At 38.8% G+C, this 27,852-nt stretch overlaps 1 protein-coding gene across 4 annotated transcripts in view; it reads right to left on the reverse strand.

Annotated features, from left to right (window-relative positions):
* Positions 1–27,852, reverse strand: part of LOC115219292 — a 93,713-nt gene that overhangs the window by 44,402 nt on the left and 21,459 nt on the right. For all 4 annotated transcript variants that reach the window (XM_036508755.1, XM_036508754.1, XM_036508757.1 and 1 more), the window contains 8 exons: positions 21,466–21,658; positions 15,688–15,776; positions 14,532–14,638; positions 13,081–13,274; positions 8,593–8,761; positions 5,968–6,093; positions 2,970–3,096; positions 952–1,103 (listed from right to left, as the gene is read on the reverse strand). In XM_036508755.1, the coding sequence (XP_036364648.1) occupies positions 952–1,103; positions 2,970–3,096; positions 5,968–6,093; positions 8,593–8,761; positions 13,081–13,274; positions 14,532–14,638; positions 15,688–15,776; positions 21,466–21,658 (1,157 nt within the window). The remainder of the gene's footprint in view (positions 1–951; positions 1,104–2,969; positions 3,097–5,967; positions 6,094–8,592; positions 8,762–13,080; positions 13,275–14,531; positions 14,639–15,687; positions 15,777–21,465; positions 21,659–27,852) is intronic.

Here is a 27,852-nt window from a genome sequence, read left to right on the forward strand (position 1 = left end):
AATTTAAATTATTTAAATTTAAAGTTAAAATTTAAATTTTTTTTTAAATTATTAAATTATACTTATAAATTATATATATATATATATATATATATATACAAATTGAGATAGGGGTTGTAAATGCAACTTTACTTGTATTTATATTCTTTTTTATATATATTCTAATTATTATACAACATTACTCTTTTATATACACTTTTTTATGTACATTCCTTTATGTACACTGATTTGTTCTGCTTTTTATATTTAACCCTACAGTCTCTTATGTGGTGGTCTAATAAAGTATGTGATTGAGTATTATCTGGTAATTGATATGATTTAGATGTATTTCTCCATTTTCTTATCTTGTATATATATATATTCATTGAATTTCCATCTAAGAAATCCACTCACAAGGCTTTGGTTGGCCTGGGGTCAATGTAGAAGACGCTTGTCCAAGGTACCATGCAGTGGGACTGAACTCAAACCCATGTGGTTGAGAAACAAACTCCTTAACCACCCATCCACACCTGTGCCTATTAAGTGACACCTGTGCCTGTTAAGTGACACCTGTGCCTGTTAAGCAACACCTGTGACTGTTAAGTGACACCTGTGCCTCTTAAGCGACACTTGTGCCTATTAAGCAACACTTGTGCCTATTAAGCAACACCTGTGCCTATTAAGCAACACCTGTGCCTATTAAGCAACACCTGTGCCTATTAAGCAACACCTGTGCCTGTTAAGTGACACTGCACCTGTTAAGTGACACTTGTGCCTGTTAAGTGACACTTGTGCCAATTAAGTGACACCTATGCTGGTTAAGTGACACTTGTGCCTGTTAAGTGACACTTGTGCCTGTTAAGCAACACCTGTGCCAGTTAAGCAACACATGTGCCTGTTAAGCAACACCTGAGCCTACTAAGTGACACCTGTGCCTATTTGGAAAGAAATATAAAGATGTCAGATGTTTACCCTTCGATGCAAAGTAGGCCTCCGTGTAAGTGAGTTCCGTTTTAGTGTGGTGAGACGTTCTGCAATCTCTTTTGATATCATTTTCGTATTAACACTGATCCCGTCTTGATTTGGGTAAATAGTTGGGAAAGCCTCATGTGAAAGAGCTGAACCTAAAAGAAAAACAAGAACAAAAAAGAAAAGAAAAAGATTAACTGCATGGCTACACAATTATTTTATGGTAAAATTGATCTTTTAGTTAGGAACAGGATCAAGTCAAATGCTTGAAGAGGAAAGATATCACGGGTACTTTGGGGTGGACAAACATCCTACCTGTGTACAAGAAAGATAATATTTTTTCACAACCAGACATGTTTCCACTTTTCCATGCTTGCATGGATCGGACGGCATTTACTGAGGTAGATTTTCTGTGGTTGGATACTCTTCCTGTCACCAACCAACACCTTTCTACAAGTAAGGTTATATTTCTCCATGACCAGACATGTTTCCATGGAAGATTGGAAATGAATGACACCACCTGAATGAAAATGACACTCACTCACAACTATCACACGAAGGCAAGACAAGAAGATACTAACACGCACAAACACACGACAGGCTTCTTTCAATTCTATATTTGTAAGATGAGGAATTTATATTATGCATACTGTTTATATATTAGTTGGACTGGCACCCACATCTTGATTGTTGCTTTCACTACATTTTGGCTGTTGTACACTCAAGCCTTCTTCAGGTGTCTTGCATTAGGTTCAAAATTCCAATGCAACAAATGAGCCCAACACAAGACACTTGAAGAAGGCTGAAGCATACAACAGTCGAAATGCATTGAAAGCAACAATCAAGATGAGGATGCTGGTCTGACTGACATAAACAGGCTTCTTTCAGTTTCTGTTAACCAGATCCATTCAACCCAAAGCTATGGTAAAATACATTCATACAAGTTGCTGTACAGTGGGATTGAACCCAAAACTATGTGGTTAGAAACCAAACAACCATACCTGCCATTTTTTTTTCCCAGGCCCAGTGGCTAAACAACTAAAATTTTCAGTGCAATCCAAAGACAAAGTTTCGTTAAACAGGTCTGCCCCTAATCACAACAATATGCTACGGTTAATTTTAAAGAGGAGCAAGTAAACCTCCCTTGAACTAATCCAATGATTTTTATTTTAATTAGAGAGTCAGATATTATGGTTGTTATGTGTGAAGCACTCACTGCACTCTCACAAATACCTTCTTGTTGTTTAGTATCCCCTGAGGTCAGCATTGATCAACCTGATAACAGGGGTTTTCTCAATAAATCTTTGATGTGATACACTACATCGCTGGTATTGAATGATAATAAAGAGTGCACGTGCATGTGTGTGAGAGGCACTACAAAGATCACAGTCCAACAAAATGTTTTTGAAATTCCTATGATGATAACAAAAGCATTTAAAAATAAAGTGTCAGATGTAGTGATAATTTTTTTTCTTTTGAGAACACTCTTTCTCTCTCTCTCTCAAGATATAAAACAGGTACCAAACAGCAGGATATCTTGAAAGATACAGAAATATAAATAGAAAAACAAACAAGTAAACAAACAAAAAGTAACCAACAGACACAAAAAATGGACAAACAGACAGACCAATGGACAAACAGAGATTGATGGACGAACAGTGAGACCGATGGATGAAGAGTGAAACTGACAAACAGCGGGACCAGCGGGCAAACAGACAGACAGACAGACAGATGAATAGAGACCAACAGGTGAACAGTGAAACAGACAAAACAGTGAGACTAACAGATGAACAGACAGACTAACAGACAGACCGATGGACAAACAGAAAGACTGTTGGACGAACAGTGAGACAGATGGAGGAAGAGTGAAACTGACAGACAAACAGTGGGACCAACGGGCAAACAGACGGATGAATAGAGAGACCAACAGATGAACAGTAAAATAGACAAAACAGTGAGACTAACAGATGAACAGACAGACCGATGGGCTAACAGACAGACCAATAGACAGAATTACTTACATGCTGATTGTCGAGTTCCATTAATATACTGAGTTGTCGCCAACTGAATTGCCAGACAACTTGGCGGCCACTCAGATAAAAAATTGATAGGAAGCATAAATTTTCCTAAAATATCAGCAAGTTTCACCTGAAATAAAATAAAATGAAACAAGGTAAAATTATTAAGAATCATTAATATAATCATTAATTAGTTTTCTGGGCCTCCTTTTCTTGGAACTACAGCTAATCCATAGGGGACATACATAGGCAAGAATCCTAAAAATATTCAGGATTCACATTCTTTCATTAGAACTATGGTTTGAATTTTGGTATAAACATGGTTGTATGGTTGAAAACTGTTCTTCATAAGTCAATGGTTTCTGGTTGACCAAAAGTTTCTGAGTGCATGGAAAACTGTCAGACTGTTACCATTCTTCAGTGGTAATCAGTTCTATTGCAGCATTTAATTCTTTTGATAATAACCTGCTTCTTTGACACAAACTTCCTGTTTTAAAACGATCTGAATTAAAACCTTACATCAAAATTTCTTATGTCCTGAACATCAGCTTAATAAGAACAACAATATTTTCAAAACTGATTGAAACAAAGACTGTGTATTTCAACAGAATATGGTAACAAAAGGGTTAAAGTGATCTAAATTAAAATTAAAATTTCATGTTAATTTATGTTAATTTACGCTCTAAACAGTAGTTTAATAATAAAGTTATTTCAGTAAATACATTATTTTTTAAATTAATTGTGATAAAAGAAGTGCATTTCAACAGAAATATGGTAACAAAAGGTTTACTACTACCACTAACACCACCAACAACAACATCAACACCACTACTACTACTGCTACCATCTTGTGCAAAGTAAAACCTGTTATCTACACTGATTTACTTTTTTACTTGTTTCAGTCATTTGACTGCGGCAATGCTGGTGCACTGCCTTTAGTTGAGCAAATTGACCCCAGGACTTACTCTTTGTAAGCCTAGTACTTATTCTATTGGTTTCTTTTGCCGAAACCGCTAAGTTACAGGGATGTAAACACACCAGCATCGGTTGTCAAGCGATGTTGGGGGGACATAGACACACAAACATATACACATACACACACACACACACACATATATATATATAAATACATACATACATACATATACGATGGGCTTCTTTCAGTTTTCATTTACCAAATCCACTCACAAGGTTTCGGTCGGCCCGAGGCTATAGTAGAATACACTTGCCCAAGGTGCCAATGCAGTTGGACTGAACCTGAAACCATGTGGTTGGTAAGCAAGCTACTTACCACACAGCCACACAATTATTTATCACTTTTCTTTGAATAAATAAATAACCTATCAGTTCTCTTTGCCTTTTTCTGCTGTTACTATAATGGTTGCTGTTTGTAGGAGCTGGTCTCACACCTCCAGCACCCAGGTACCCCTGACCCACTAGTTTCTTCATCTTTTGTCACTCTTATTGCATTCAACTCTGCCACCTGCCCTACATCCAGTCCTTTCACTCCAGAACATCAGCCCTCAGCAATATCCTCATTGCCGGTGATGATCTACAATAGTTGAAACGGGACTTAAATGACATCAATGTTGTTGGTCCTGGAGAGCCTGAAATTATTCTTTTCTACTCTAGGAACAAGGCCTGAAATTTTGGGGGAGGGGGACCAGCCAATTAGATCGACTCCAGTACACAACCCCGAAAGGATGAAAGGTGGGGGGCAGTCGATTAGATTGACCCCAGTATGCAGCTGGTACTTAATTTATCAACCTCAAAAGGATGAAAGGCAGAGTCGACCTCAGCGGAATTCAAATTCAGAATGTAAAGACAGACGAAATATCTATTTCTTTACTACCCATAAGGAGCCAAACACAGAGGGGACAAACAAGGACAGACAAATGGATTAAGTCGATTACATCGACCTCAGTGCATAACTGGTACTTAATTTATCGACCCCGAAAGGATGAAATGCAGTGTCGACCTCGGTGGAATTTGAACTCAGAACATAACGGCAGACGAAATACCGTTAAGCATTTCGCCCAGCATGCTAACGCTTCTGCCAGCTCTCACTGCCTGGAATTATTATGGAGACTTATGCTCTCTCCAAGTGAATATAACCAATGAAACACGAAGAAGGCCACAATCCTCGCATGGTTGCAATTTATTGACTGAAACCAATGAAAGAGCTAAAGAATTGGTGCAAGTGAAAAAAAATTATGAAACAAACTTTTGTCCAATGCTAGAATGCTTGCCATGTTTACATAAGATATGGGTTCAAATTCTACAAGCAGCCTTTGACTTTTTCTATCCAAAAGGGCTTCTAACCTAATATTTAAAAAAAAAATAATAAATGTTCCTTCTCAAGCCATGCCAGGCTCATAAGGGCTGGTTTCCCGGTTTCAGTGGCGTAGAAATTCCCCACCTGGACAGGACGCCGGTCTGTTGCAGGATTACTAATTTTTTCCAGCTAGTTGGACTGGAGCAACGTGAAATGAAGAGTTTTACTCAAGAACACAACGCATCGCCCGGTCCAGGAATCGAAACCACAATCTTACGATCATGAGTTCAACACCCTAACCACTAAGCCACATGCCTCCACTTAGAATGAAAGGCAATGCCAACCCCCACGGCATTTGAACTCAGGAGGTGAAGACAGACGTAATACTGCTAAGTATTTTGCCCGGTGTGCTAACAATTCTGCCAGCTCACTGCCTTAATATTTACATGCTATTATTTACAGCTACATTTGCATCGGGATTCACCATTCCTAAACAAAAAAGCATCAAAACAAGAATATAAACTATCATACTGAATGCAGCAGTTCTTATCTGATCATTGAAGTTAAGCAACGTTGGGCCTAGTTAGTACTCAGATGGGAGACCACTTGGGAAACCAAGGTGCTGTGTAAGCATCTCACTTGACAGCAGTGCCCCAGTATGACCACAGCTCTTGAGCTGAAATGAGTTAAAGAGTTAAACCAAAAATGATGCCGAGTATTATTTACCTCTCGATTGCTCCAGCGTGTCAGACCATAACGTTGGGTGATGAGGGGTATAAATATTTCACAGTTGCTCACTGCATGGTTTAAGGAATCCTGCCAATCAGCACCAGTCTTGATCTCGTCCACATCCTGGCAGAGTTGAGGGTAAAGCAAGAGGTGAAACACAAAATGACAATCAACAGAATAATAAAATACAAATGTTTGGAAATTTTGGTACAGTTCTTTACCTGGAACCATTAGTTATTATCTAATCTTCTTTGATTTTTGTCAATGCAAATCACAGCTACGAAGTTGTGCAGTGACAGAATCGGTAGAGCATCAGACAAAACGCCTTGTGGTATTTAGTGTAGACCTTTATGTCCAAAGTTCAAATCTCAACAAAGTCAATTTTTCTTTTTGCCCTTCCAGGGCTGATAAAATAACAATAGTTCAAGCCTGTTGTGCCATCAGGATACCAGAAAAGCCCTGGCAACTATCTTGCCAAGTGCCATGTAATTGTCATGGAATTTTCATACGAACACAAGGAGGGTTTTTCTCTAGTTTTTTCTTCTACAGTGCCAACAAGATGGCACTGGGGAAGAAAGTCTGTCCCAATTACCCAGACAATCTGAATGTGATGAGTTGGAACATATACTACAAAGAATTTGGTCCAAGATTTAACAATTCCTTCAATCCACCAGTCTTATGAGTAGATTTGGGAGAAGGAAACTGAAAGAAGCCTGCCGTGCATGTATATATGTGGATATGTATATATGTGGATTTAGAAATGAATTACAATCACTAACAACACTATGACTGAAATAGGCTTCACGTGATTCTTGGAAGTGTAGTCTATTCCTAGCTACAATAACGACAACATGAATTTCTTCCATCTTCGTGTTCTGTTAAAGTATTTGAGTAAAATCATATTAATGTGTCCGACTGGTTAAAATTCTATTTATTTATGCAGCTGAAGATGGCACTGCATTTACATTGATGTAATGATTGCATTGTTCAATTAAATGGAGCCGCTTGAAATGGTCATACTGCATCACTACTTGATATCCTGTTGCTTATTTTGATTTTATGTATATATGTGGATATGTATAGATATGAGCATTTCTCTCACTCTCTCTCACTATTTTCCTGTATTTGGCAAGGTATTCACAGCTGGATGTTCTTCCAAACACCAACCACTTTACAGTGTGGACTGGGTGCTTTTAAGTGGTACTTGCACTTAAGTGGTCACCAAGTACTTGCAAGACAAAAAAAAAATACTTTCAAGAGGGGAGGGGACACTGGAGGAGGTGGTCTTGTGTTGGATGATGAAAGGTTGTAGTGAGACAAAAACAGGTGTTTTGCTGTAGAGGAAGTACACAGTTACCCAGAGAGAGAGAGAGAGGAGAGAGAGAGAGAGAGAGAGAAGAGAGAGAGAGAGAGAGATCAGGAATGAAGACAGAAGCAGGTGTGCTACCGCAAAGGAAATACATGGTTATCCAACCCGAGGGAAATGCAGGAGAAGGAGTGAGGCTAGAGATGGTGGCAAAATGCCAGGCATACTCACAAGGGACAGAGATCAGAATATAAAAGGAATGGTTGAGTAAAGGAAGAGAGAGATATAGATGGTGGCAAGTGGTTCAAACGCCATGATGTGAGTGGCAGGATATTGTGAAGGAAGTGTGATTAAAGAGTGTAGAGGGAGGTGGTGAGTGGCAAAAACCTGTGTATATATATAGATTGGAGTGAGGGGCTACTGGATAGCAATGATACAGAGGAACAGGGCCATGAGGACAGGATTAGGGAGTGAGAGCTAGGCATAGTGTATGAAGGAGGAAATGTGAGGAAGAGAAGAGATGTAGATTGGTTTGTTGGAGTAGGGTGAGTGAAAAGTTTTCTTGTTAGGAATGGGTAGAACACACAGGTTGGGGACTAGTGGATAGCAATGATACAGTGGCACAAGGCCAAGAGGACAAGATTGGGGAGAAGGAGGTGAGCATAGGGCATAAAGTGGAAATGTGAGGAAGAAAAGATGTAGAGACATAGTTTGGTTTGTTGTGGTGTAGAGTGTGAGAAGTTTTCTTGTTAAGTGTGGATGGGACACAGGGCATTTAGAGCTCAGTTTCGCTGATGTGGGCAGGTCTTATCATTGCTATTATGCAAAAGTGCCGTAAGTCCAAAATGTTGCTTTTTCCATAGCAAAACCGGTGCACAACACTTTGGCAATTTTTGATATCTTGGCATCTGAAGCAGCTGGAGATATGATAGTTTGACCAAAAGAACTGACTATTACAAGCAAAAATAAGTATTAAAAAAAAAAGTATTTGGCCATATATGGACATACAATGACATAGCAACGATGTGTGTATGTGCATGCAGTTGTAAACGAGTGTCAACATCACGCAAGTGATGCAGTTCATTACCATTCTGTGATGAACGAAGAACACATTGGCTGGGCAAAGGGGAAATGGATGAGGATTAATGAAAGGAATTGGATCCAACTGTAGAAAATCATTCTCAAATCTGATTCACGGAAGCATGGAGCAAGTGGACATTAGAATGATGATGATGCTAGAATGGAAAGAAGGGAATGGATGCAACAGAAGGGAGGAATTTTCCAAAAATATGGGATTTTAGAAAATAAATTCTTACCAAAAATACGCTAATGTTGAGTGCAGTGAGTTCTTGTTTGAGGCTGATAGCAACTTGGGCAGCCTCAGCACGGACATAACTGATAAGAATTTGCTTGGCATTTCCAGTTGTGACTGTATTCATAGACTTGGCAGAAATCTCTTCGCAATTGTTATCAGCAGATTTGGAACTAAAAACAGAATTGAAAGTAAAGTGACAGAAATTATAAGTAAATTGGAACTAAAAGACAGAAATCAGAGAAATAAAATGGAAATTCTCTGATTATTTGAAAATAATATTAAAATAATATTCCATAATAATTTGTAAATGAAACAGAAATTAAACAATTCAGAATGAAAAGCAAATTAATTTAGTTGAAAATTTTAAATGTAATCTGAATAAAGATTTTAAATATTGGATACTGGCAAGGCTGTGTGGGTAAGAAGCTTGCTTCCCAACCATATGTCTTCAGGTTCAGTTCCAATGCAAAGCACCTTGGGCAAGTGCCTCCTATTATAGCCCCAAGCTAACCAAAGCCTTGTGAATGGATTTGGTAGATGGAAACTGAAGGAAGCCTATCATATATATATGTGTACATGTGTGTGTATGTGTGTATATATATATATATATATATATATATATATATATATATATCATCATCATCATCATCATCGTTTAACGTCCGTTTTCCACGCTAGCACGGGTTGGATGGTTCGACCAGGGTCTGGGAAGCCAGGGGCTGCACCAGGCTCCAGTCTGATCTGGCAGAGTTTCTACAGCTGGATGCCCTTCCTAACGCCAACCACTCCGCGAGTGTAGTGGGTGCTTTTTACGTGCCACCTGCACAGGTGCCAGGGGGATCCGGCATCGGCCACGATCGGTTGGAGCGTTTAACGTGCCACCGGCACGGAAGCCAGCCAAGGCGGTGCTGGCAATGGCCACGTTTGGATGGTGTTTTTTATGTGCCACCGGCACAGAAGCCAGTCGGGGCAGCATTGGCATCGGCCACGTTCGGATGGTGCTTTTTATGTGCCACCGGCACAGGTATCACAACTACTATTTCCATTGATATTTATTTCGATGTTCATGTTCATGTACTTGACTCAACAGGTCTCCTCAAGCACAGCGGGACGTTCTGGAATCCAGGGTACTTTGAATGGGCAGGAGCTATGTGGAACTGGTGCAGGAAGCAGCCCGGGTCTTTGCAGTCACAGCATATCTCCAGAGATCTCGGTCCTTCGCCATTGCCTCAGTGAGGTCCAACGCTCTGAGGTCATGCTTGACTACCTCATCCCATGTCTTCCTGGGTCTACCTCTCCCCCTGATACCTTCAACTGTTTGGGAGTGGCACTTCTTCACACATCTCTCCTCATCCATCCGCAGTACATGACCATACCATCACAAGCGTCACTCTGGCACACCACATCTGATGCTTCTTATGTCCAGCATTTCTCTCAGGGTGCTTACACTCTGTCGTGCATGCACACTGACATTACACATCCAGCAGATCATGCTAGCTTCATTTCTTTCAAGTCTACGCATGTCCACTGCAGTCACATACATCATCATCATCATCATCATTTAGCGTCTGCTTTCCATGCTAGCATGGGTTGGACGGTTCAACTGGGGTCTGTGAAGCCAGAAGGCTGCATCAGGCCCAGTCTGATCTGGCAGTGTTTCTACGGCTGGATGCCCTTCCTAACGCCAACCACTCCGTGAGTGTAGTGGGTGCTTTTTATGTGCTTATTACACACACATATATATATATATATATATATATATATATATAAATCATCATCATCTCTGAGTTTCACATCCATAAAGCACTTAGCTTTACAGCGTATCTATCATCAGATCCCAAACCTGTTGCCTTATGGTCTCTCTGGAAAATGGGGATGGGAAGGACCTCAGTATTCATTGTCAACAACAGGGGATTGTTTCCCTTCGGCTATCGATCGTAAGTGACCCTGTTATCTTGTGAGTTCCAATAGGCCAGCAGAAATTTCCTGAAATGCAAGCACAGTCTAATGACTTCCATTCTGGAGTTAAGGATGTTCCCTGGATCGAGGGAGTCCTTTAAAATCCTTGCCCATTCCACTATTTTTACAACACTTGGTCCTGTTCATGTAGGGACTTGAAAATCCTAGAAAATCCAGAGGCCCCTATATAAACAAGACCAAGTGTTGTAAAAATGTGCATAGCGGAATGGGCGAGGATATTAAAGGACTCCCTTGACCCGGGGAACATCCTTAACATCCTTCAGACCATTCTCACATTTCAGGAAATTGGAACTCACAAGATAACGGGGTCCCTTACAATCAATAGCCGAAGGGAGACAATCCCCTATTGATGACCAGCCTTATTTAACTTTATTTATATAATATTCTGCTCTATAATTCAGTGTGTGCTTCTTTTTCGATTTATGTTTTGCCGACGATATCTCTTATTATAAAAGGCAGATTTTATCTGCCTCCCTTTGTAAGTTATAGAAATCTACAATATAGGATTTCTTCAATTACAATTTACCTAGCATTTTTAAGAGTAGAATGCATCGGGTCATGCCAGGTCCAGTTTTTAAAATTTAAACTCCAATTAAGCAAAATTTACAGAAAACTCACATTCTGGTGTGTGTGTCAAATGCTTTTCTTAATGTGGTTTACACCACACGCACACGCACACACAGTGTGCAACGAATAAAATGAAAGTAAATAGCGACAGAGTGATTTGAGGAAGACTAAACTGAAAGTATTTAAACCACTACTCAAAAAATAAAAAAACACAGCAAACAGAAACAAATAAATACATAACGATTTACTCCTCACACAATTTCTTCAATTAGAGTGTACCCATGATTTTTCAGAGTACTTCAGTGGGTGATGCCATAAAAAATTTCTTTCAATTTTACCACCAATTAAGACAAAATTCGAGAAAACTCAATATTTTAACATTTCACTCCGAAAGCATTGATGTACATGTGTGCGTGCGTGAGTGTGTGTGTGTGTTTGATGGGTTGTGCGACACAGAAAGTGTGGTGTGTAAGTGAAGTGCTTTTGTTAGTGTGTGTAAAGAGACAGACAGAGTGAAAGACAGAAATAAGCGCGCGTAATTGAAAGTTTTCACTATGATATCATCACGTGCGAAAAAATTCGAAGGGTTTTGAACAATTGAGATACAGATGTCACGCCTGTATTGAAACCATTGCTAAGCTGCCGTAATTGCTTAATTAAGACTTTGTTTAAATTGAAAGGGGCAAATATGTGACGAGGTTGAAAAAAAATACCCCAGAAAAAAAATGTACTGCTGGTATTTATATAATTCACTACTATTTTGCTACAATGTCATGAAAAACAAAAAATTTAGGTATGTAAATCGAATTCGCCACTCCCTTTTCCCCGTTCGCGTTTGTGTAAAAAAAATTATTATTTAAGTTTTAAAAATTATTTACTTTGTTCAAAAAATATTAATATTAATTAATTTTCAAGAATTATTTAATTTTATTTTGTAAAATAGTAATTAATTCATTTATCTGTAAATCTGCGAGGTTGTTACTCAGGCACCTACAATGGTAACCTTCAACTAACACTATCTCCTCCGAGACCCTGCGGCGCAAGTTGACCAAAATTGAGAGTATGGTAGAAGAAGGGTTGCTCTTCCTTCCGTAGAACATAAAATTCAAATCGGACATCAAAAAGATGCTTTTTTCTATGAAAATCCCTATTTTTTACGATTTTTTCACTGCTGTCGCCACTTTTCGGTGTATTTTCAAAATTACAATTCCAGCGGGTCGAAACAAACCCGAGCAACGCCGGGCGATACTGCTAGTATGTATATATGTGGAGGTGCAATGGCCCAGTGGTCAGGGCAGCGGACTCGCAGTCGGAGGATCGCGCTTTCGATTCCCAGACCGGGCGTTGTGTGTGTTTATTGAGCGAAAACACCTAAAAGCTCCACAAGGCTCCGGCAGGGGGTGGTGGTCACCCCTGTTGTACTCCTTCGTCACAACTTTCTCTCACTCTCTTTTCCTGTTTCTTGAGTAATGCTGTGATGGATTGGCATCCCGTCCAGCTGGCGGGGGGGACATTCACCACAGAAACCAGGAAACCAGGCCCATGAGCCTGGCTAGGCTTGAAAAGGGCGACATTTATCATTTATATGTATATATACACACACACATAATAGATATATATCTGTATACATGTGTTTGTCCCTGTTTTGACATTGAGTGGTGGTTGTAAACGACCATCAGTCATTTCCAATCTTCATTGAGAAAAACATACCTGACCATTGGTGAGGGTTCAGGACAGGAGCAGGTATCCAGTCGTTGAAATTTGTCTGGCCCATGCAAGCATGGACAAGTGGACATTAAAGCAGCTGTTATTAAACAGAAACAATCAGAGTGGACAGCTACAAATCAACACTTGCAGGAAGAAAAAAAATGGGCTGGAAGAAAATTTCAGAGGGATGGCATCTTGGGAGAGGGTGGGGAGAAAGGATTAAAAAAAGACTCACTGTTTCCGTTTGCGCGAGGGTAAATTGTCCATGATGCTATCTAAGAGTGCACAGTTGGTCGGTGGGTCGTCCATAATACAGATTGAGGAGTTGTTGAGGACATCCATCACTTGCAGAAACTGTTCTTGTATAAAACTGACCGGCCAACCATTTGAGGTCAAGAAAAGGAATGGTAAAACATTGTTTACTATTCTCTGTCAAAACAAAAAGAGAAAACTTTATTAACAACTAAGAGAGGAAAGACAAAAACCCTAGAAATTAATCCCATAAGGAAATTATTATAATAAAACCCTGTTAATAATAGCAATATAATTAAGATGATGTGTGTGTGTGTATGTATGTGTGTTATTATTCAGTTTATTTCAAGATTTCTCGCCAATAGAGAAAGAACTGGTTTCTAACCTAGATCCAAGGTTCCTTCATTGGAATTTCAACATCAACAACAGGGTATGTATGAATGCATGCATGCATGTATGTATGTGCAGATGTGTATGTTTTATGTATGTATTCTCATGCATATACCTGCATATCTAGACATGCTCATATATACGTCTAAATGATGAACTTCTGAAAATTTTTACAGATTTTTGTATGTCTGTATATTTGTATAATGTAAATAGAGTCAAAATCCAAGCTGTATTCTCTCTCCAAACTAACTATACATAAACACTTCATCCAAATGCAAATTTTAAATTATTTGGTTCTCTGAAGAATTTCTAGTTGAAGAATTCATACGTTTTTCTCCTATATGTACAATTTTGTAATTCTTATTAGCAAATGAAACATGTAAATAAATAATACCAAATAATTTTTTCTAATCTCCTGTTTAAATATATATATATATAGGAAGAATTCACAAAAAAAACAAAAGATGAAGACAGGTGTTGTAGACAACAAACAGAAGTGAAAAAGTCTTTAACGTCTCGAGCCTACGCTCTTCCACAGAAAGGAACACAGAAAGAAACAGGGAGAGAAAATAAAGAATGTGTAGTGGCTAGTGATCTATCATTGCAAATTGCTGAGACTCCCTTCCATCATGACTGACCATGGGATTGCACCTAGAAAGTTATCCTCCGAGGCACAAGTCCGGGCAAAGTTGTTTATGGAAGACCAGTAGTCGCCCATGTATACCAGTCTCCTCCTCACGCCACCAGTGTTATCCAAGAGAAGGGTAAAGGCCAGTACAGCTTGGCACCTGTGACGTCGCAACTCATTTCTGCAGCTGAGTGAACTGGAGCAACATGAAATAAAGTGTCTTGCTCAAGAACAACACGCAGTCCAGTCCAGGATTCAAACTCACAACCTCACAATCGTAAGCTTGACACTCTAACCACTGAGCCATATGCCTTCACAACTCAGGAGAACCAATACACATGAATGCAAATGCAGACCTTGTATTAGAAGCAAGATAAATTCTAGAAATGAAAAAAGAGAGAAGAACCCATACGTACCTGTTCAATTAGCAAATCTCGGAGTTTTAATAAAGGTAAAGTGTATTCTGCCAAAAGGTAACCTAAACCCTCACCTTTCTGGGTCATTATACCAATTCTGGGCATCCCTAAAAGACACAGAAATCAAAATATGTTAACAAAACACTTCCAAGTTTGACATTAGTGTTTTGTTTTTTAAGTCAATGCCATGGCCCAGCATGAGCACACTCCAATAACTGAACAAATGAAAGATAAAAGATAATTATTTTTCACCGTTTCTGAATATTTGGAAAATTTATGCAAATTAACTGAGTGAAAAGTAATCAAGCCATAGAAGAAACATCTACAGGATGGTCACAGCCGGAATGGCTCTGATTGCAGGTCTGTTAGATCTGGGATTGCAGGTCTGTCACATCTGAGTAATACAGTCTTGGCTATAGTACAGACAAAAATTCTCATAAGGAAGAAGCTTTGACCACAGCTGACCATGGACTAAATAACAACAATATTATTATTTACATTATTTACATTTGACGGATATTTATCCTCATCTTGTTTGTTGTTACCACAACGTTTTGGCTGATATACTCTCCAGCCTTCATCAGGTGTCCTGGTGGAATTTTGTACCACAAATAATAGACAGAGAATACCAATGGGAAATCTGAAAACTAAAAGAAGCAGCACATATATGCTAGGACACAACAACCTCTTAAGCAGACACAGTGAAGATATGAGTAGAATATGGGAACCAGTATTAAGGAAGGATACAAAAATATTAGGTTTATAAGCCCTAAAATTCACTATATAATTGGCCACAGGCATATAGCGTAATAGTTAAGAGCGTGGGCTACTAACCCCAATATTCCAAATTCAATTCCAGGCAATGCCTTGAATAAAAAAATAAATAAATAATGATAATGATAATAATGACACAATAATAATAATAATAATAATAATAATAATAATAATAATATCAGCAAAAAATATACCTTAGGAATGAGAACTCAGAGTTGGGTTAAAAATTCTACCAGGACACCTGATGAAGGCTGGAGAATAAACCAGCCGAAATGTGGTAACAATAAACAAGATGAGGACACATATCTGTTCAATGTAAATAAAGTACAGAATTCCTCATTTCTAAACCAACAATAATAACCCAATGCAATCGAGAACTTACCAAAATATCTTTCAATATAAACACAAGCATCTTCTGAAATGATTTCTTCGATAGGAACATCTTTTTCTTGTTCAATTAATACTGGCCATCTGTAAATAGAGGAAAGAGAGAGAGAGAGGGGTAATAGGGAAAGACTCATGTTGTGAATTGAGGGAATATGCTGCTTGCTGAGTTGCTAAGAGCACCAGACAAACAGTCAAAGAGATCAGGAGTTTAAATCTTGTCAATGGCATTAAATCAAATCCAAAGGTATATTCTCAAGAAGCTGTTAGTAGCTTTTAAGTAGATGTACCTAGTGGTCAACTAGAGGTACCTAGCTCTGAAGTTGGGGTACCTAGCTTTGATGTAGAAGTACTTATACCATCATCATTTTCCATGCTTGCAGGAGTCGGGTGGAATTTGTTGAGGCAGACTTTCTTTCACCAAATACCTTTCCTGTTGCCATCTCTCACCTGTTTCCAAGCAAGGTAAATATTTCTCCAATGCCAAGCATGTTTTCCATGGGAGACAGGAAACAAATGACATCACTTGTATGACAGAAACACTTGTTTAGAACCATCATGTCAAGACAAGGACACACACACATATGTATATGTGTATAAATATGTGTGCATATGTATGTGTATATACATACACACACACATTATGAGCTTTTGGTTTCAGTTAACCAAATTCACTCACAAAACTTGTCAGCCAGTACATAACAAGCAACCATGCTGGCATCAGATAAAAAGCACCCAGTGCACTCTGTCAAGTGGGTAGTGTTATGAAGGGCATCCAGCCAAAGAAGCCATGACAAAACAGAGCTGGACCCTGATGCAACCCTCCAGCCAGCCACCTCCTATTAAACTGCCCAACCCAGAAAATGGATGTTAAACGATGATGGTGATGATTTTTTTTATTCATTTAGTCATTAGACTACGGCCATGCTGAAGCACTGCCTTGAGGGGTTTTAGTCAAATGAATTGACCCCAGCACTTATTTTATTTAAAAGTTTGGTATTCATTCTATTGGTCTTTTCTGATGATTCACCAAGTTATGGGAATCTAAACAAACCAACACAAGTTATCAAGCGGTGGTGGTGGAGAATAAACACAGACACAAACCCACACACACACACACACATAACAAGCTTCTTTCAGTTTCCATCTACTAAGTCACCTTACATGGCTTTGGCTAGCCTGAGGCTAAAGTAGAAGATACTTGACCACAGTACTGAACAGTAGGACTGAACTCACCACAACCCACGCCTGTGCGTGTATTATATTACAAAAGTATTATATATTAATGGCCCAGTGGTTAGGGCAGTGTACTCACAGTCATAGGATCGTGGTTTCAATTCCCAGACCGGGCATTGTGAGTGTTTATTGAGCGAAAACACCTAAAGCTCCATGTGGTTCTTGCAGTGGGTGGTGGTAAACCCTGCTGTATTCTTTCACCACAACTTTCTCTCACTCATACTTCCTGTTTCTGTTGTACCTGGATTTCAAAGGGGCCAGCCTTGTCCCACTCTGTGTCATGCTGAATCTCTTTGAGAACTATGTTAAGGGTACACGTGTCTGTGGAGTGCTCAGCCACTTGCACGTTAATTTCTCAAGCAGGCTGCTCCATAGATCAAATCAATTGTAACCCTCGTTGTCATAACTGACGGAGTGCTGTAGTAGTACATATGTATATATAACATACATATCTATATTGTACGTATATATTGTACATATGTAGAGGTGCAATAGCCTAGTGGTTAGAGCAGCAGGCTCACGGTCATAAGATCACGGTTTCAATTCCTAGACCGGGCATTGTGAGTGTTTATTGAGTAAAAACACTTAAAGCTCCATGTGGTTCTTGCAGGGGGGGGGGGGGGTGGCGAACCCTGCTGTATTCTTTCACCACAACTTGATCTCACTCTTTCTTCCTGTTTCTGTTGTACCTGTATTTCAAAGGGACAGCCTTATCACACTCTGTGTCATGCTGAATCTCTCCAAGAACTACGTTAAGGGTACACTTGTCTGTGGAGTACTCAGCCACTTGCACATTAATTTCACGAGCAGGCTGCTCCATTGATCGGATCAACTGGAACCCTCATCGTTGTAACCAACGGAGTGCCATGATCATAATTTATAGATTTTTATCAAGAAAACAACTCCTCAATAATCGAATAAGATTAAAAATTTATGAATGAAAACTGAATAATACAGAAACCAAGAAAAGTGAAAGAACAACATTTAAGGAAGTAAAAAAAGTGAAGGATTTAACTCATTTGATTCCAAATCACCAAAGACTACCTTGGTTCTATGATACAAAGTTCCTGCTTTAAAATGAGTGAAATTTAAATTATTGTCAGGTCACTCTTGAGTGCCACTGGTAACATGTAACCCAGTACAACCTGTTGCATGGTCAGGTCGTTGGCGACTAAACTGGTGACCTCCATCAAGCTTGCTTGGTGAGGAGGGTGATTGTTGGACACCCTGTGGGACAAAACATAAAACCCGTCAAAGGGTAGAAGAACTATTGTGTAGTCAACAGCCAATTCAACAAGTAACTTGTCGCGGTGACGTCCCTGTGTGCTCCATTGACCAGGAGAGCTATGCTGGAGGAAGAGAAACCTTCAGGCAGGTCTTACCAGGCCAAACAGGTCGAAGGGTAGGAGACAGAAAAATCAAAGCATCGGCAGCAGGGCGTGGATTTAGTTATCAGCAGGACCTAACAGATCAGATTCCTGGCTTTGAACTAACAGGATGTCATGCAGAGGATCTTGAATGCAAGACAATGGATGAGACCCTAATATTCCTAGTTAAATGGAAACTGCAGGACCACATGGAGCAGTGCCCGTGACTCCTATAATATGTGCAACCGAAACCCCTGGAAAGGGGCAGCCTATGGGAAGACCTAGATGAGATTAAATTTTCCATCAAAATTTCTATTAGTTTATGTTCAAAGCACCAGCTTAGTAATTACAAGGTCATTTTATTAAATTCTTCCTTGTTTCCAAAATTAATCGAAACAAAAATAGTGTTATTCCAACAGGAACATGGTAACAAAAGGTTTTTAAATAATTTGTATAGAATATGAGGGTGTGTCTTATATAGTATTGAGTTGTTTGTCTTACATAACAACCATAGCAATATTGTTGATTTTGTCTGAGGATACTAAAAACAAAATAATAATAATAATAATAATGATAATAATAAATTGTGTGAAATGATTCAGATATTGGAAGAAAAGGAAGATAATGAAAGCAAAGAAGAGTATAAACCAAATGAAGAAGATATACGTTAATGAATTAACTCCCTTTGGTTTATATAATGCTACCATAGATTTATTATGCAAAATGGTCAACATAGAAAATAAGTTCTGGATCCTGGCAACCACTTTATTGGGAAAATAGATAGTATATATAGATATATTTCTTTATTGCCCACAAGGAGCTAAACATAGAGGGGACAAAGACAAACAAAGTGATTAAGTCGATTACATTGACCCCAGTGCGTAACTGGTACTTTATTTCTCGACCCCGAAAGGATGAAAGACAAAGTGGACCTCGGCGGAATTTGAACTCAGAACGTAACAGCAGACGAAATACCGCTATGCATTTTGCCCAGCATGCTAACGTTTCTGCCAGCTCGCCAGTATATATATCATCACCATCATTACTATTATTAATCATCATCATCATCATCGTTTAACGTCCGTTCTCCATGCTAGCATGGGTTGGACGGTTCGACTGGGGATCTGAGAAGCCAGAAGGCTGCACCAGGCTCCAGTTTGATCTGGCAGTGTTTCTACAGCTAGATGCCCTTCCTAACGCCAACCACTCCATGAGTGTAGTGGGTGCTTTTTACGTGCCACCTGCACAGGTGCCAGGTGAGGCTGGCAATGGCCACAATTGGATTGGTGCATTTTATGTGCCACCGGCACAGAAGCCAGTCAAGGCAATTATTATTATTTGATGTCTGTTTTCCATGCTGCCATGGGTTAGCAAGTTGACCAGAGCTGGTAAGGTCAGGGGCCACACCAAGCTCCAACGGCTGCTCTGGCTGGTTTCTACAGCTGAATGCCCTCCCTAACGCCAAACACTCCACAGAGTGTATTAGGTGCTTTTTATGTGTCACAGCACCAATATTTTTGATGTGACACCAGCCATATGTGTGTGTGTGTGTGTGTGCGTGTCTGTGTGCACGCACAATGGAAATGAGATGGTGAATGTTCAATGCTGCAAACAAAAATCAAACAGCATTTCAACTCTGTTTGAGTGTGTGTGTGTGTGGTGTGTGTGTGTGTGTGTGTGTGTGTGTGTGTGTGTGTGTGTGTGTGCGTGCGTGTGTGCGCATGTGTGTGTGTGTACAAGGATAGTATGTGAATGTTTGTATGTGTGATTATGATGTACCTTATTTATATATAGAACACTACAATTTATGATGGCACAGGGTCAGCTAGTGTTGTAATAATTCTGCCAGTTCACCACCTTATTGAGCATAATCCTTTTGTTACCATTCGTCGGTTGCTTTTGTTTCAATTAATTTTGAAAATAATTAAGGATTTAGTAAAATAACTTGGTCATTATTTAAGTGTATGGAACAAATTAAATTGAAATTTTGATGGACAGTATCACAGAACCAGAGCCTGTCTCAGGAGCACCAGTATCAAAGGATTTAAGTCATTTTCTGTAGTCAATATTCCCATACTCATATTTACACCTTTATCTACTTCTAGCTTCTCCATTAAAAATGGCTATTTCATGTCTCTCAAAGTTTCTAAACTTTTATGATTTAAATAGTGTGTGTGTGTGTGTGTGGTGTGTGTGTGTGTGTGTGTGAACAAGCATAGCCTGGCGGTTAGGGTGTAGCACTAACAATTGCCGGATGATGGATTTGGTTCCTGAAGTGGGCAGCACATTGTGTTTTTGGCCAAAACACTTCATTTTATGCTGCTCCAGTCCAGTCAGCCATAAATTTCCTTGCAATGGAACAGCCTTGCTATTGTGGGGAATGTTGGCCTGTTTGCTTAACCAACAGAACGGCATCACAGAGTTTCACTTGAACTGGAAGAAAGCCATGATTGTGCATGCATTAAGCCTTCAGTCAGAAAGTAAGCAATTTCCTGTTGTACATGCATTAGAAGTTTTAAACATTTTTTTTTCTATCACCTGACAATTTTTTTCTGCTTTTAACAGGAAAACCATCATGGCAGAAACCTAATGAACAGACATAACTGTGAGTACATAATAACTACAATGTAAATTAAGATTTTTTTTAACATATAAATTATGTACAATTTCAGTTTAAGAAGTGAAACCATATATCTCTGACTTGCTGAGCAATCTTGCTACCAGTTCCATCATTTGGAATGTAAATCCAAAAGTACTACCATGCTTGGCTTTGGTTTCATGGCATTCATTGGCTGAGATAATAAATCTCACCCTTGCACTATGAAATCCCCACAGTGGATTTGAACTCAAGACCTAGGAATAGGCATCTCTTCAATGATTTCACTTGAACTTTGAAAATGAAGGAGTAGAGCAATGAGTAACAGACTTTAACTCTTTAGCCTTTAAATCAGCCATACCCAGCCCAAATATCCTATCTCTTTTATGTTCAAACTGGCCAGATCCCACCTATCACACCTACCCAACAATGTCATTCAAAAAATAAACTATCACATTATTGAAATCTCAAAGCTACATGGTAACTCATAATTCAAAACAATGTGAATAAATAAGCATTACATTCGACAGAGTAATCTGAATGTTAAAGGGTTGAAAGCTGAAAATAGAAAACTTACCCTTTTCTGGTGCGGAAAGTAAAATTGGAAGGCAAATATTTCTGTAGCTGTCGGCTCAATTGTGTCCGTAAATTATTCACTGAGTGGCCAGCCAGCATAAACTCTGGCAAGGATACCACACCCAAGCAAAGGTTCGTAGGAGAACCCTGGACTAGCTTCACACCTAGGATACACCTACCGGTACGATGAGTCCCTGCAGTAAAAAATAGATAAGGGATAAAACTCATATTCAAAATAAAATACATTAGATAAAACAGAAATCAAATTTGTTTTTTAATTTTTTTTGTTGTTATTTTTCATCCACATTTCACTTTGACCCACACACTTGACAAACACTCCAATGCACTTTTTTACCAACACAATCTGACCAACACTTACACTCTTTTTGTGCTAGCTTGCTGCATTCACTTAAGAAATGGTTAACATTATTATCTTCTTTTCCACAGATTCTGTGTTTGTTCTCTGACTTAGTTTTGTCAATTCTTGTTTTTATCAGAGTCATCTTAATGGCTTCTTTCTGAGCAGCTATAATTAGTGACTCAGTTTCTTGCTTAATGTTTCCATGCATCAGTCACGGCTAGTATTCTTTACTTCCAGCATCCTCAGGTTGTTGCATGAATTGGCCATGTAAACCCTTCTCTTTTCAACTATTTGTCTTGACATTCTTTCTGTTCTTAAATTTGCCAACTGTTTTAGTGACCTTCTGGATATTTCTGACCACAGATAGTATCCTTTCTTCAACATAGCTTTTCAAATCCAACATTGAAGTTATCATTAAGGCAGATTCGTTAGCACACCAGGCAAAATGCTTAGCAGTATTTCTTCTGGATTTATGCCAGAACTGACTTTGCCTTTCATCTTTTCAGGGTTGATAAAGTGAGTATCATTTGGACATTGGGGTTGATATAATCAGCTAATTTCCCAAATTTCAGATTTTCTGCCAATAGTAGAAATGATTATTATTATTATTATTATTATTATTATCATCATTGTTGTTGTTATTGTTAAGGTGGCAAGTTGGCAGAATTGAGAGCACATTGGAAAAAGTGCTTAGAGCCATTTCTTCCAGATTTTACATTCTGAGTTCAAATTCCACCAAGGTCAACTCTGCCTTTCAGGATCAATAAAAAAAAAGAAGTACTAGCCCAGCACTGGGATCGATATAATCAACTTCCCCTCCCCTCAAAAACTGCTGGCCCTGTGCCAAAATTTGAAACCATTATTATTATTGATAAAGCAGAGCACTAGCAGAATCGTTGGCATGTGGGACAAAACTGTTTCAATGCTTAGCAGCATTTTGTCTGTCTTTACATTCCAAGTTCAAATTTTGTCAAGGTTGACTTTGCCTTTCAACTCTTTCAGGGTTGGTCAATTAAATACCAGTGGAATATTGGGATCAATCTAATTGACCAGCTCTCTCCCACAAAATTCCAGGCCTTTGTGCCAATAGTACAAAAGATTATTATTATTATTATTATCATTATTATTATTATTGAGTGAGAGAGCAGTGCATGCCATCAAAGTGACACTGGGGTACAATTATATGAAGCCCGGTATACCCATCATGTCTACACATCTGATATGGGTACAACAGACACATGCATCACAACCATATGTGCACGACATAGTGATCTCATATCAAGATAAACAGTGCATGACCTTGCAGGTGGGGCCCAGTTAGAATTTTCTTCTGGTCAAGTAGCCCATCGTGTTCAAAAGGTCCCTGAATAAGGGTTGTTTAAGGATGTTGAACAAAACCCACATGTTTCCAAAGATGAATTATCCAAACCGCAAAGAATTCCTCTCAACACATGGCTATGATGCTTCCCCACTGCTTCTGCTCATGATCAGAGATGCACATATCATCAGCCACTAAAGGACATGCTCAGCTGGTTACAGTCAAACAACTGACAAGCTAATCTGGTATAGAGCAGAATATTTGCTGTGGCCCATCTTTTATACCAAGACAAAACAATGTACATGATAACACTTCCAATCAGCTAAGATCAGAAGCCATGAGAGCCACTGCCTGGCACTGCATCAGGGTATATATTTTATTATTACTATTATTATTATTATAGGCATAGGAGTGGCTGTGTGGTAAGTAGCTTGCTTACCAACTACATGATTCCAGGTTCATTCCCACTGCATGGCACCTTGGGCAAGTGTCTTCTACTACAGCCTCAGGCCAACCAAAGCCTTGTGAGTGGATTTGGTAGACGGAAACTGAAAGAAGCCCGTCGTATATATGTATATGTGTGTGTGTTTGTACATCTGTGTTTGTTCCCACACCTTCGCTTGACAACTGATGCTGGTGAGTTTACGTCCCCGTAACTTAGCGGTTCAGCAAAAGAGACCAATAGAATAAGTACTAGGCTTACAAAGAATAAGTCCTGGGGTCGATTTGCTCGACTAAAGGTGGTGCTCCAGCATGGCCACAGTCAAATGAAACAAGTAAAGAGAGAGTATTATTATTATTATTCATGAGGGAGCTATATTGCTTAGCCTCTGAATACTTAAGCTTAAGCCTTTAGCATTTAATCCGGCCATATTTGATCCAAAAGATTCTCCCTGTTTTATGTTCAAACTGACTAGATCCAGCCTTTCACACCTACCCAACAGTGTCGTTCTAAGAATAAACACTCACATTATTGAAATCTTGAAGCTATGAGATAATGTATAATTAATTCAAAACAATGTGAATAAATATGCATTACACTTGACAGAGGAATCTTAATGCTAAAGGGTCAAGCTGACTTATGATCAAACACATTCCAGATATGACCATCCCGGCATTCTTAGTCTAGATCTACATTATCCAATAGGCCCTTCCTACAGAATATGATTGAGATTTGACTGCTATTTCTAGCATATCAAGCAGCCACACAACAGTTGCAATGTAAGCTTGTGAGCGCTTGTATATTTGAGAGTGTGACCGAGTCAATCTGATTTGTGTTGCATAACCCATAACTCAGCAACATGCGCAAATGTGTGTGATGGGTACATGTACCTGAAACTTGTCGAACTTGTTTTCCAATGTTGATCCAACAAACACAGCCACACATATAAAATGGTTTTGTTCAATAGATATGACTGCCAGTAGATAATTCAGTTTCCTTTCCAGATACAGAAAGCAAATATCTTTAGCAAACAAAACAAAAGATCTCATTTACTTCCATTAAGTTCACAAAACCCTTCTCACTGCTTCAGCTTGATCTCTATCTGAACATTTAGATTGTAACTTTTGTGCAAATTTGCTATTTCTTTTCATGTTTTACAAATGTCTGTGTTTTTTTTCTTTGCATGTTTCAATGGATGAAATGGTTTATTTGTCATTGCATTTGGTCTTGCAGCTGTCCACCCAACCATTTTATTGTTCATCACTCAACTGTGAAGAAGGGAGTGGAATGAGTATATTTATTACAGGATCAATATCATACGTGATGGGAATAAATATATGCACTCACATATTTGAAAAAAGATTTACTTGAATTAAAAATCAATTATATGAATGGTTTCGGTAGAGGAAATTGAAAGAAGCCCAGTGCATGCATGTGTGTGTGTGTGTGGGGGGGTATGTGTTTGTCGCTCACCACCACTTGACAGCCAGTGTTGGTTTGTATCTGTAACTTAGCAGTTTGGCAAAAGAAGACTATTGGAACAAGTACCAGGTTTTGAAACATTTCATAGCAGTGCCCCAGCATGGCCACAGTCAAAGATGGAAACAACTAAAATATATACAAAAAATCTTATTTTTTAAATATAGCTAATACACAGACCTAATGGAAGGAAGTTTTTGTGTAAGTGCTTTCTGCTGTTTTTTTTTCTTTTAAATCCCAAATTTATTTATTTATTTTTTGTTTTAATAACAGCTCTGTGAAATTTTAAAATTAACTTTTGATTTAAAAAAATCTTTTTCCAGACAATATTGTGATTGTATCAAAAAATTTTTCTAATAATCTATGCATACACACATGCTATGCATATCCTCATTTTTAGACGTTACAACGTATCTCTGCACCTTGTAAAAGAGTAACCAAAAGGGTTGATATAAGGAAGAACATTTGCCAAAAATAAAAACACTAGAAGTCTTGTAGTAAAGATTGTTTGCCAACATAACATGGCAGTCCTGGCTTAGGACAAATGTTGCTGTAATTTAGACCCAGGAGACATCGTCTCCAGCTAGCTACACGATCTATTTTCAAACAAGGGAATCTAGCACCCCAACTCAGCTCAAAACAATATCTGTGTATCATGATTTCTGGAGTTTATTTTTTTTTTAGCTGAGTGGGAGTGCTAGATTCCCTTGTTCGAAAATATAAGGACACAGATTGTGTAGCCAGCTGGAGACGATATTTCCTGAGGCTAAATTACAGCAGCATTAGTCCTAAACTAGGACTGTCATGGCAAGCAATCTTTACTCCAAAGTACTGTTGCTGAATATCTCATGTTGTGAGATTTAAAAATAGTAATTTTCTAATACTAGAAGTCTTGTGCAATGCACAATAATGTGGAAAACCCTTTTGTTGCAAACATTTCTGTTGAAATACAAAGCTATTTGTATCAATTAATTTTGTAAATAATGAAGAACTCATTAAAATAACAGTCACTACTATGCAGGTGTTTGTAATATAAATTACAATAAAAATCTGATGGCAGGTTTAAATTCAGATCACTTTAACCCTTTCATTACCAACCTGGCTGAAACCAGCTCTGGCTCTGTAGTACAAATGTGTTGTTTTCAAAAGTTCTGAATTAAAATCTTCCACCAAACCTTAGTCACAAATACTGTTCCTAACACTAGCTTAATGATAACTAAGTTATTTTACTAAACTCTTTGTTATATCTAAAATAATTGGGAGAAACACAGAAGATCTCAAAATAAATGCAGTAATGAAAGGATTAAAACAGGGACTCTGTTTCATAGAATTAGGGGCAGCTCAAGGAGGTTGGTAAGAAAAGGGTTGACTAAGGATATTCTTTTAATGTTTTTACTTGAATTATTGAGAAGCTATCAGAACCTGCTGATGAATCTATACTCATTGTGTCCCCTATAGGCATTACAATAGTTGTTGCTATGCACTTTATTGCCATTAAATAAGGGGGTTTTTGTGTTACTGTTCTGGGTATGAGGCATCTTAAGATGGGTAAGTTATCTAATATGAGCTAAATAGGACAAATTTCATCATTTCAAAGTACAGCCCCCTTTTTTGCCAGCCTACCCGATTACCTATTTCATTCACTAGGGAACCTCTACATGGTTCTAGAAATAGCAACCAAATCTTCCTTGAATCATACCCAAAAACCTTAAAAAAAAACAAAAACAAAAAAGAAACTGTGCTTTCTAGATAATGTGGTCTCAAATTTCCCTTCATACAGTAAGAGCAAAATAGACGCAGAGGGAAGGGCTTTGATCACAGGGCCGCCCCCACCACCTTCACACATACACAAAGTGGGGCAGAGTGGTGGGTGAGACTAAACAACAACAACATTAATGGATGACTGGTCTTACTCTATTTTATTTTTTCTCTAATATCACCAGCCCATCAACACCACTCCTAATATTGCGCAACCGACAACCACACCCCATCACAATCAACACCACCACCACCTTCATCATGACTTTTTTCAGTGCTCTGTGATCCCACCCACCAATAAGTAAAAATGTTGAACTAGATATAGCGAACAGCACACGTGAATTAGTGACACAGCTTTGTTCCAATTATATACATACAATAAAGAGGACAGTGTAAAGAGAGAAGCAGATAGATAGAGACAGATAGATAGGCAGAAAGATAGATAGACAGAAAGATAGATAGACAGACAGATAGATAAGCAGAAAGATAGACAGGCAAATAGACAGACAGAAAGACAAATGTATTAACAGATAGATAGATATATTGACAGATAAAGATATTGATAGACAGATCATGGTCAATGCCAGTGTCGCTTGACTGGCACCTCTGCTGGTGCATGTAAAAAGCACCATTCAAGCGTGGTCATTGCCAGTGCCGCCTGACTGGCTCCCATGCCAGTGGCATGTTAAAAGTACCATTCAAGCACGGTCGATGCCAGTACTGCCTGACTGTACCTTGTGCTGGTGGCACCCACTACACACTTGGAGTGGTTGGTGTTAGGAAGGGCATCCTTGTAGAAACTTTGCCAGATCAGATTGGAGCCCGGTGCAGCCTCCTGGCTTACCATTCCTGTATGGAAAGCGGACATTAAACGATAATGATGATGATGATAACCACTACCACCACCAATATATTCTGCCTCCCGGTGAAGTAGTTTTGTGCTTTATGATATGAACCCAAAAGTTGGTCAGGAGGTACAGAGCAGGAAGGGACCTGATTTGAATCAATGGGAGGATCAAATAAAATGGGG

Source organism: Octopus sinensis, linkage group LG14 (assembly GCF_006345805.1).
Source record: "Octopus sinensis linkage group LG14, ASM634580v1, whole genome shotgun sequence".
Taxonomy (NCBI): Eukaryota; Metazoa; Mollusca; class Cephalopoda; order Octopoda; family Octopodidae; genus Octopus; species Octopus sinensis.